Source organism: Sparus aurata, chromosome 1 (assembly GCF_900880675.1).
Source record: "Sparus aurata chromosome 1, fSpaAur1.1, whole genome shotgun sequence".
Classification (NCBI taxonomy): domain Eukaryota; kingdom Metazoa; phylum Chordata; class Actinopteri; order Spariformes; family Sparidae; genus Sparus; species Sparus aurata.
Genome location: NC_044187.1, coordinates 26,820,350 through 26,832,689, shown reverse-complemented (window position 1 = coordinate 26,832,689; position 12,340 = coordinate 26,820,350). Strand labels below are relative to the sequence as shown.

Below are 12,340 nucleotides of genomic sequence, written 5' to 3'. Positions count from 1 at the left end.
AGTGGGCTTTACCGCCATACACTCACATCGTAGCAGCCTCACAGGCTCAGCCACTGTGAGCTAGTCCACACCAGTATCTTTAAATTACTGTTCACAGCCTCCATGGCAAACTAGAGACATAAAAAATAAAGAGGAAAGTAAAGGGCCTCATCGTCATCTACTCACACCATAGCATCTATGAAGGCCATCGCCTTCTTCGGGCATTCAAAAGTCTTAGGTCCGTCTTTGGTCTCAATCTTCAGTTTAGCAGGATACAGCATCCTAAAGCCCATCTCCCGTTCATGCAGCTTTTTCTTACACTCCTTAAACTTGTCGCGCTTCATCTGCGTGGCCTTGGAATAATCTGGAAAAAGCATGATGTTGTTGTTTCCCCAGCTCAGTTTGCCTTTAATCCTCGCCGCTCGCAGCACAAAATCCCTGTCCGATGACCTCAGAAATTTGGCCAGCATGGGCCGGGGTCTGTCACCCGGACGCGGCTGCTGACCGGCTCTGTGTGCCCGTTCAATCTCGTGTTTCCCCTCTATATCCAGCATGTCCGGGAGCAGCTCCTCCAGAAACTTAACCGCATCTCCTCCTTCCTTACCCTCTGGGATCCCAATAAAGCGAACATTATTGCGTCTCGAGCGGTTCTCCATGTCTTCAATTTTTTCCAGGAGCAGGTGGATGTCCGTCTTGGTAGCTAACGGGTTAGCCTCTCTCTCCGTCTCGGCCGCTTCAAGATACTCCACTCGTTTCTCGACTTCATCTATCCTCGTAATTAGCTTGGACAGCTTAGACTCCACTGACGCTGTGGTACGGAGTATCTCCGCCAATCCCTCCAGCTCACTGGAAATCTTCGTTAATGCTGTGTAGATATTCACAATATCCTGACCTATGCCGCGGGCCTGCGGATCACCTATGGCCCCGGTGTCCTCACCGCCATCTTGATCCAGTGTAGCGTCATGTCCTTGCGAGCGTAAATGCCTTTTAATATCTCCACAAGCCGATGACTTCGAGAGTTTCGACATGTTACCGTTCTCACCCTATTTACTAAGCGTACCGAGTGCTATTTTGCTGGTAATATATGGTAAAAAAGAATAAAAGTAGCAGAGCGATGCGGAGCTCACTATCTAGCGGCCATCTCCCGCATTACGTCACGTGACTCCCCCTTTCTCCTGAATGTTAAAAGTTCACATGATGTTAAGATACGTTTAGAGTACAAATTTGCCAGTGTCTGGTTGGATGCTGTTTTTTTTTTTAAAAAAAGGAGGAATGCATTTCCTCTAAATCTGTAGTCTGCTTATTAATTATAATTTGCCCCATCTGTAATATATCCCATCATTCATCAATCAGTGCTTGAAATCTGTCAATTTAAGTTCAATTCAACCTTCGTTTTTCTCTTCTCTTCTCTTCCATGTAGTATTTCCACTGCCACCTAATCCAGCCCACCCCCCCCTTGGCATCCCCTCGTCCCTCCACGCTCTCACAATAAACACCATATCTTTTTAACTGACCGCCTGCCTCTCTGCCCTCTGGTTTCAGAATATGGACTACAGTAATGAACAGATAATACCAGCTCTCATAATCAAGCTCCTTATCATAAAAAAAGGCATAAAGCTGTCCTGGTTTTTACAGTCAACGAGTTAATTTGTTGTCGAACAGGTGCTTATTAACTGCGGCGAAGAGTGGGAGGAGGAGGAGGAGGAGGAGGGTGCCCTGTTAACAGACTAGCTCTGTCCTTGCACTTCAGGGTGGTCCATTTGCCGTGCAGGCCTGACTCAGTGTCTCTCTCTCTCTCTCTCTAAAGCCATCCCCATATCTGTCTGCGGTTATCTGCCTGTCAAATGATCAGTCTGTCTGTCGCCTGTCTGCTTGTCCCACTGCCTATCACGGCATCACAGACACGTGATTCTGTTCTGTGTAAAAGTTCCCTATGTAAGCCTGGTACTGTCCCAAAGCCTGAGCTAGAGCCTGGATGTGGCGGTGAGGGATGAGTTGCAGGCTGAACAGCCGAGGATCACTAATGAGTGTTTTGGTTTTATGGGTATTTTTTTTGCTATGGGGAAAAATAATCTCATTCATTAAGTTAATTCTCAGTGAGCACAGCCAAACACCCACAGTTTCTCTGACTGATGGAGTTAAACTCTGGGCTTGCGTATGTATGTTCAGCCGGTGGGGATTAGAGACCACTGTGTGTGTCATACACTGTGGAAGCCGAGTGTGAATGTGCTATGGGTGACTGTTAAACTCCCTGCTTTGATCTCTCTCACACACTTTAACAGACTCTGGTAGAATTGTGGGTTTATACAAATCCAGTGAATAGTCTGAACTTTTTCAGTCCTAGGGGAAAATATGATGTCATGCATGATGATGTCATTAAATTGTGACCATTCACGATGACGGATGCGGAAGATAAGTTGTAGAGGGTCATAATCCACCTCCATGTCTTCAGACAGCATTAAAACAAATCCAAAGCACCAACTACAACACACTTTGGGAAAAAATCATCCAGATAATTAGAAATGAGTTAAATGAGAAGCACTTATCTAACTTAACATTATATTTGAGTAATTAATGGTGAGTTGCCATTATAATTTCACACGCGTTTATGGATAAGAGAAACCAAAACATAGTAAACCACTTTGTAAATGTCCTCTATGCTTATAGCTTGTATCATGATATGTTAAAAGCAACTAAAAGCGTGCTGTCACGGAAGTATTCCACATTTCCGAGTTCTTGTGAACGCAGCATCACGCTTCGGTGGCAGAGTGCTTCACTGTCCAAGATTAGCGAACTGCAGTTATCAATACAGAAATTACTTGTGACAAGTGACAATCTTCTAGTGAGACCCCTTTATTCTGGTCCCCTACAAGGTTTAAGTGAGTTATTTTTTATTTTATTAGCGCTTTTACTAGTAGTTAGTTAGCTAGGTTAAAATTAGCTGGCCAGATAAAGCTGCACTATGGTAACGCTCAGACGTTAGCTAGCTAACGTTAGCTCAGTTCCCATGAAACAGCTTGTATGATATTATTTACGTTATTTGCTTCATATTTACGTTTCATGTAACTAGCTAGCTAGGTAGCTCCTCAGTAAAGTCTAAAATCTAAAATCCTAAAAATGACTTAACGTGACAAGCTCTTTTTATTGCGTCAGATAATCAAATGTAAAGCATCATGAAAAGCAACTGCTGTCATCCCAAGGAAAGGACAGAGACTAAGAAATAAAGTCAAGCCCGAGGTTCAAATTCTAGATACACATTGAAATTATTTGACCTTAGTGCTTCACACATGCATTGTTAGGCATGTTGCTCTGTATCCTGTGGTCCACACCTGCCACAGAATATTTGTCCCCAGCCTGGAGGAGACCATTAAGAAACAAAATAACTCATGCCAAGAAGAAGTACAGGTGCTGCCAATAACTTTAATGGTGTCTGTTGTGTGCAAGTATCGCAGTTAGCCATGACAATCAGCCAGCATGCACCATTTCCACCGCTGTGAAACTTAAGCGGGGAAATGTAATTCAGCCATTATTCAGTTAACTATTTACACCTGTGTTTTTTTTACTATTACAAATCAAATAGCCACCACTAAAAAAGACCTACTACTATTGCAACCAACTTGCTTACATGAGTAAAGAGGAAAAACTTGACAGCTTCTTCTGAGTAGGTGGGTATGTGTATTTTAATAGTCAAACAGTAAACCTTTAAATCGCTTGTGTTGTGTTAAACTAAATGGTGTTGAGTTTGAAGGTAGAACAGGTCTTTGTTGTTTGTATTTAACATGTCCTTTTGTCTGCACGGTTTGTTAGCTCGTTAGCCTCGCTAGGTATTGGTAATGATTTAGCAATTAACCAGGCTAGTCACACTGTCTTGGTACATAGCTTTCACACTGCTAAGATAATGATGGCTAGGGTTGCCCATAGACATATATACATAGACGCCTCATTGAGCGGGTTGGCCCGCTGCTGCGATACGTCAACGTCGCCGCCATATTGGAGGAGGCAGATCCGCCCCGTGAACTACTACGAGTCAATGGAGTGAACTTTATAAAGCTCCTTCTACAAAGTGCTATAAGTTAATGTGTCTCATTTACACATTCACACACATACGGATATATTCAGGAAACAGAGAGGAACCAAAAACAACGTCTGTAACGTTCTCTGAGGATTATAAATGTTAGCTAATCCTCATATGTTCAGTATACAGGTCGGCACCAAACCATTTTATAATGTTTTTATGAGTGTTTACAGCTGCTAATGTATGTTACGCTGTTACTGTGATGATACGTGACAGTTAAATATTTAATCTGTCCACAATAACCACATCCTGACATGCAAATGTGGCATCTGTGTGAATCAAAAACACCGTCATTTTATAAATACAGTGATTTTTGACTAATAATATCATGGCGACAAAAATAAAGTCTGCAAATCAAGATGAGAAACTGCAACAGCAGTGAAGAGATACACACCATGACAAATATGGTATAAAATAACATTTCATGGTAAAAAAAAAGTGAAGTATCAGCAGGCTACTATTATAAATATGCACCATATATAGTTTTCAACATTATTATTAGTGAAATCATAGTAGTAGTATTTTCTGCATATTCTTGACTTTGAATGGGAGCAGCTGTAACGCTTGAATTTCCCATCGGGGATCAATAAAGTATTTCTGATTCTGATTCGTATATTATGCAGTCAGTTGTCCATATAAAGTTAAATTAGATTAACCAAGTTGACAGTATGGCGGACAGATGTCTCATTTGCATGTCAGGATGTGGTTATTATGGACAGATTGAATATTTAACTGTCATGTATCATCACAGTAACAGCGTTACATACATTAGCAGCTGTAAACACTCATAAAAACATTATAAAATGGTTTGGTGCCGACCTGTATACTGAACATATGAGGATTAGCTAACATTTATAATCCTCAGAGAACGTTGTTTTTGGTTCCTCTCTGTTTCCTGAATATATCCGTATGTGTGTGAATGTGTAAATGAGACACATTAACTTATAGCACTTTGTAGAAGGAGCTTTATAAAGTTCACTCCATTGACTCGTATTAGTTCACGGGGCGGATCTGCCTCCTCCAATATGGCGGCGACGTCGACGTACGGTCCAGCGCTCAATGAGGCGTCTATGTATATATGTCTATGGGGTTGCCAGTTAGCCACAGTAGCCTGGAACTGTCTACGTAAATACTAGCTAAATAAAAGATAAGTGCTAGCCTAGGGTAAAATCCCTGTGATGTAATAGACAAAATTAACATCATGTTGCATTGAATCAAACTTGAAGGTAATAAATTATAGCTGCTGTAAATGTTATTTTGTTTTAGAATAAATCTTCCTTGTTCCCCTGCTAATGCAGTAAAAGAGTAGAGAGTAAGTTAGCTTAAACACAGCAGCTTTAAGTGAAAAGCAGGGGCCTTTTCTCATAAGTGGATACACAATTGGATTTATTTTTGCAGCGAGTGATGTAGCCCCCTGCTAGCCATTAGAAAAAAAATGCAGGTTTAAGGCACATCTGCATTGGCTTCATTTATGATATCTAGAGGCTCCGTCCTTATTCATACAGTATAGATGTAATTTGTAAAATATTGGCAGAATTATAGGGTAGCTCCAAAAACACAAGGGGCAGCAAATCATGTCATGACGTGGCCCAGCTCAAGTGGGTTTGGCTGCCTAGCATTTCTTTTTCTTTAAGGAAAACAGAAGTAAGAGTGTTTAATATCTTGACATTTTGCTTCTTTGAAGGTACTAGCTGACAAGATGCTTCAAGATTTTGCTGGCTGGTAAGGGACCTAGTTAGCCAGATAAGTCATAGATAGTTAGCTATTTAGCAGTTACATATGCGGCTTCTGACGGATTCTCCGCTTTTTTGAGTTTAGTATCACTTACTGGGTAAGTTTGTAGCTCGCTTTAATAACCTCTCAAGGTTATGCTAGCTACTCAGTTAGCAAGTTACTTATTAAGCCATATGTAACTATAACTGTTTAAATAAAGTATTTAGCTAAACTTTTTACCTTCCAAGATGAATGTGATTTCTCAGCATTTTGTCAGCGATTAGCTTCAATTACATTTTATGAATATTCCTGTAACGAATGTTGATGTAACGATAAAGAGTAGATTTCTAATTTAAAAACAATATTAGTGTTGACTCCAGGGGTCTTCATGTTTTTTTAGCTGACACCAATCTACATGACAGGCAGACAGACTTTAACCCCTGTTGGCCTGCTGTTGAGCTGCAGGAGGCCCTGGCTTAGACACCATGGAACCAAAGGTCACTGGCCGATCTGACCCCTCATTTCACTACATGACCCAAGCTGATGGCCTGAGGTAAAGTGTGATATGCTTGAGACAGATCAGTATTGTCTTTGGACTTTTCAACTTTCCTGATTTGCTGTAAAATGTTATGAATAACTGGAAAGTTATGAAGTGGTAATATTTAAGATTCAGTATGCTGTTTCTATTATTCTGTAGTTCTAAGCAGTTGTGGTGTTTTTACATAATACTTTCCTGACTCTATGGCTCCTCGTTCTTCCTGAGGTTCTTTGTTCATTTCTGATGATTAAATTTTTTAATAAAATAAAAAGGTGCCTGAATGTCACAGGATTTTTCTCAATACTAGGGATTTCATAACTTCTATTTTAAATCATTTGATAAACTGTGAATATATTGATATGTTAAATATTTATAATTGTATCTATTCCTCTTACAGATGAATATTCTAAAAATTTGCTTTTAAAGGTTTAAATTTCTCTTGATTTCTCAGTCTGCTAATAAATTTGTCCTCGCTGCAGTGGCCCCGGGTTCGAGTCTGGGGCCCTGTGCTGCATTTCACAACCCCCTCTCTCTCATCCCGTTTTCTGTCATATCATTAGCTGTACTATCAATAAAGCCATATAAAGGCCAAAAGAAAAGAAAAAATACTAAAAAACAAAAAACAAAATTATGCCCATATGGTAATCAGTGAGAAGATTTGTCATAATTGAGAGGCGATTTCATTATCTTGTTTGTGCGTTTCCTCTTTTATCATAGTAAAGTTTGTAGTTTCTTCTATCCTAGTAATTTACTCTGATTGTGAGAGATGAACATTACATAGTAGCCTATACAATGCTCTTGTAGTTCAGTCAGGAGAGTATTCCATTTAAATTGGCTGTTAAGGAATTCTGCTTGAGTAATATTTAAGTCAAGTAATAGTACCTTTATTTTCAGAATAAGGTTTTGGAACTCTTTTCATCCCTGACAGGAACCTTGACTGAAAAAGCTCCTGGCTCCCTTCTGTCTATCAAAGGATTTTGATGGCAGTTTTAAAGTATGTGTGAAGTTGTAAATTCACAGTTTGATTTATATTACCCAGTAGGAGTTGGACTACCAATTTAAGAGCAAGAATCTACACAATCTTATTTACAAGACTTGACACTTAGTTGTTTGCTAGTTAGTGTAGGGCCTTTTCAAGTCTGTAAAATGTGAACGTGTTAACAAACTCTCGTCAATCTAAGCTGTTTAAAGCTTCTCAGGTTTGGGACTCAACCCGTTTAAACAGGATCTGATGCAGGTTCCACAACTGCTGTTAGTGTTGTTCAGGTCTATAAAACTTAACCTGTTTATACACCATGTTCTTTTTTCTTTTTGTCCTCCATAAAGCCAGTAACAACATTGGGTAATGGTGATTCTGTATGCGGTGGCAAGGCTGCGTCACTGTGTAATTTTAGTTCAACAATAAAAAAATGCAACTGCTGTCATGAACAATGGAATTTACAAGCTGTTGTCGTCAGTGATTGCTGGTGCCTCATGCTTTTTTAAAGCTTGTTTTATGAGGTCATATGTTCTCTAGATCCTTGGCCAAATGCTGATAGCGGGCCATAACTTCTTCTGAAGTCTGGGTTAGCCACGAGGGCACCGATGTTAGTCCTTGCAAATGACATTTGTCAAAGTGTTTTTATGCTGTGATTGAGATTAAAATTTGAGTGTAGGTCTGTCCCTGTCTCTGTGGCTGTGGTTGGACAGTTCTTTAAGTTGATTAAATGGCCCACATACAATATAAGAGAGGTGAAGCTGTGTTTCAAGTCAAGCAGCTTCAGGACTTGCAGTGAAATATGCATGCCTTTACTTTAACAATATAGCAAGAATCCAAAGAATTTTCTTGGCATGGGCATTGATGGCAAGTTTTAGTTTTATGTGAAGTACATTAAAATGAAATGAAGGACAGTGTATTCTTGTTAGCGTAATAATTTTTCATTTGTGTTCATATCGTGTATGTAGTAGTATGTGCGCAGTAGTGCTCTCCAGTGTGCCCATTCATGTGTACGCACAGTAAAAGGGGCCTACTGAAATGGATACCTTCTTCTCATGCAATAGCCATAACCAAATTTGACCTTCAGTGTGTATGTGTGTATGTATGTCACATGTGTTCATGAATGAATTTGTGAGTCTCGGCTTGTCACATACTGTAGCCTGCTCAGTTCTGAACATAGAGGTCTCACTCTAATGAGGCTAAAGGTAGAATATTAGAATGGCTTTAATTAACAAACTAAGCCTGCTTAATGGCTTCACACATGTCAGCTTAAATCCTCTACAAAACAAACATTCCCGTCTTCATGGGAATGCTCAGCTCCAAAGTGGCATTCTCAGCTGCACTGGGAGCAATTCTGGAAAACTGATCGCATGGAAAGGGAGTTGCCTCTTACTTAGCACAGTCTTACTTTGGCATTTGGCAAACGGTGTGGATTGTTATGGTTGTCGTTGTTTCACTGAATTATTGTGTCACGGAATATAATGGTGTCACTGATACAGAGAAATTGTGGTGTCATTACATTTTTCATCCAACAAGATTAGCGTGAGGGACAAACCATCTCGCTGTTCCCTTTATCACTGTAATATTAGAGAGACTCTAAATGCCTCTTAATTTCCTAATGATGACTTTATGCATCATAAGATTTTCTGTATTACTACTACTTTTATATTATTACTAAAAGACTAAACCATTTTCTCAATGTACACACTAATTTACTGAAATAACTTAAAACACATTTAAACACATTGTTCTAATTGATACCTTAACTGATGAATAAAGAACAGGAGTAGTAAGAGGCAACCACTTGTTTGATTCATGTAAATCCTTTTGGCACTGAGAGCTGCACCTGTAAGACCTGACATGCTCTGAGTGCTAAAGTTGTGTAGTAGTTCTTTGCAAGGTTTTCTGCTGCCACTCTATCATCAAAAAGGACTTTTTCTCACTCGGCTTTTCGACCACAGCTGGCTACACTGAGTGTGACAGATCACTTCTCAGCATGTACTCAGTTCACATGACTGTGCTAATGTTAGCTGGTGAGGCTGCATTGGTGAATAAAGGGAAATGAGGTTTGACGGCACAGTTTAAGAGTGGTGAGAGTACTTTACAGATATTTGGATAGACTACAAATACAATGATAATAAGAACTAGACAGCAATTTTACATAGACTGCACACAGATGGACACACACATACATAGATTCATTCAGATGCAGGACTGTGAAGTTCTGTCATGTGGGTGTCACTGGTATTTTTCTAGGATTGGAGTAGCACCAATGATGTTTGATTTGCTCATGTAGGTTTAGTTTTCAAAACTTATTATCCATTCCCTAAAAAGTTGGTGCTGCAGCGTAGTGGCACATACTCATTACATTTCAAAAGGATGATTTACCATATATGACGACACATGACTGCATTCAACACTTTCACTATTGACTTAAAATTTTAAATGAAGTCCCCTCCATTGTTTAGTCGTGCCACAACATCCTATTTAAACCGGATATATATCTGACTAAAACAGGGAAATACAACCTGCCGTTACCTTTTCATGGCCGTCTCCGGATTGTTGTTTTGTGTTGTTGTGTTCTCTGGTAAGGCCCTTTTGTTAAGCCTTTCCTGAATAAGGCAAATTAAAGGGAAGGGAACTGTTATACTATATGTATAAGAAACATACTTTCAGAACATCTGTGGAGGCAACTGTTGTGTTGTGAATGTGGAGTTTGAGGGTTTTGGAAGATCGCAGAAGATCCTCTGCACAAACAGTTTAATTGTAATACACCTGTGTTACTGCCAGGCTCTACCCTGAGTCATTCAGGCATGCACCATTATAGAAACCACTTCATGCTACAGTGGTATCTGCTTTCTCACAGGGCCAAAAATAAGTGCAGGGATTGTTATGTAGAGTGGTCACATGAATATATGCTCTTGCTTGCACACAAACACACAATGCATAGCAAGAGTTTTCTGGTGGTTGTCAACAAGGAATCTTTAGATTTTGTCATTCATAATGTAAGCAGAAAATGTGACGATTATCATGATTTATAATTCACATCCTTGTAAACTGATGGGAAGGAGGCAGTATGCTTTTGCCTACATCAGTTGAGTTTTCGACTGATGAATATTGTCCCTCTAAAGAAGACAGTAACTCTGAAATAAACAACACACATTTGAGAAAGACCATAAACATGTCTTCAGAGAGCAATTTTTTGCCTTGCCATATTTGCTTGAAGTTGTCTGTTGAACTGTTTTTTGCAGTCAGGTTTTTTTTCCATAGACAGCTGATGTATCAGCAAATGTTGTAAGCCGTAAGCTAGTTTGCAATGTATACGCTACAACCGCGTGTGGACTGAGTCTGTGTGTGTGTTTGTGTGACAGCGCAGACTGTTACTAAACTCAAATTCTTTGGATTTTCCTCAAATCTGTCTCTTTTTCCCTCTCGTCTCTGTACATTTCTGAAGTTAATTTATAAAGCCCCAAGATAAGTCCAGATGTCTGATTACACCTTAATAATGCTTGAGATATTTAATCTAAGGCCAGCTGTTGCATTTAGAAATCTTATCAAAATCAAATCAAATCTTATTAAATCTTTTTAAGAAAATATCTAGTTTCAAATTATTATGTCTATACATGGAGACCATGTTTAAGTTTAAGGAAGATTTCCAGATTGATCCTTACAAAACATTCCAGTTTGCCAGTCACAATATAGATTACCCTGCCGAATGACAATAACCCAACCTAAATACATTTTTTTAAAATAAGTTTCTTTTTTTTTTTGAGGTGTGGCGTTGTCTTCAAGGATTGCTGATGTGCTCTCACTCAGTACTATTCTCCCCCTAATCATGATTTATTACCAAACATGCCCTACCTTTTGGCTCACAGATGCGAAACTTCAGACTGCCAGGCCATTACAAAATGTGAATAATCTGACACCGTGTTCCAGGGCTGGAGACTGGATCCCTCCAATGATTCAGCAGCTAAATTGATCCCGACACCTACTGAGTGACTGATGGCATTCCCAGAACCCCAGTGCATCCCTTCATTGGCCAGACTATGCGATGGTGTGTGTGTCTGTGGGTGTGTGTTTGTGTGGGACTGCAGAGGTGATAATCAGCAGTGGCAGGAGGGACTTTCTTGTCCCTGTTGTTGTGCCGCGTGGAGCTGTCCCGGTCAGGGACTCCCAGTTGGTCCCTTCAACTCACCCCCCTTCTGCTATCCCCTGAGCCCACCTCGTCTGTTATTCCCTCTTAAACTTCACTCAGTCAACCTCCTGTTTCTCTCTGAAGCGGCTCTGCTCTACTTTTCCCATCTTTCGACACTGGCGAGAAGACGGGGATTGAAGGAAAGTCTTGCATGGGCATAGACCGTAGTTTATAGGGAAAAAGACTTGGAGAGAAAAGGCTAAAGGGAGCTTAGTTGCCTTTGCTGTTGTCGATCAGGAGTAGCTGAGTTAAAAAGCCCCTGTTAAAGTGCTTAGTTGCCATCTTTTGCCGCCTGCTGGCCTTTCTGTCAACTGTCCATGCAGTTAGGGGAGAGAACAACAGAGCAGGCTAAAGAAAGTTGACTCATCACGATTCGCTGTCTTTTCGGAGTGTGGCAGTTATTTTTGAGGGGGGTGTTAAGGGAGGTTAGGGGTGTTAAGGCTGCAGGTGGTGCTAGGGAGTTTGTTTTGCCATGCATCAAGCTTGGGATCGGACAAGTAGCACTGAGAGTGTCAAGAAAGGCAACACAAAAATGCTGGGAAAAGGACAAAGTGGTGGATATCCTCCCGAGACAACGAGTGAACTCTTGCAGAGGTAAGAGGAAATTATGCCCACCACAAAATCCGAAAGTACATAAAGTGGCTGTATGAAAAATTCAACTGAACCATTGGGATCTGAGTGAAGGCATTCATGAATACACTGTAATTGCGAAAAGAAGCTTTGTTGGTCAGAGTATTTCTGGAAGATTGATTATATCTGTGAATGTCCACCTGCATGAAATATCCCACAGTGTGTCTGGTAAAAAAATGTTGCTAATATAACTAGTATCTGCAGTCTGTCTCAAAACTAAGTATTTCATATTTC

At 40.2% G+C, this 12,340-nt stretch overlaps 1 protein-coding gene across 9 annotated transcripts in view; it reads left to right on the top strand.

Annotated features, from left to right (window-relative positions):
- Positions 1-2,720: 2,720 nt before the first annotated feature.
- rbm20 (RNA binding motif protein 20) overlaps positions 2,721-12,340 on the top strand; it is a 53,650-nt gene continuing 44,030 nt past the window's right edge. For 2 of the 9 annotated variants that reach the window (XM_030435255.1, XM_030435235.1), the window contains exon 1: positions 6,192-6,320. Coding sequence is in view for 6 of the 9 variants with exons in the window: in XM_030435184.1 (XP_030291044.1) it covers positions 11,949-12,070 (122 nt within the window). In the remaining 3 variants the exon portion in view is untranslated. Of the gene's footprint in view, positions 2,859-3,559; positions 3,645-5,738; positions 5,777-6,167; positions 6,321-11,459; positions 12,071-12,340 lie in introns of those variants that run through there. The other 7 variants (XM_030435220.1, XM_030435197.1, XM_030435202.1 and 4 more) reach the window with 7 other exon arrangements.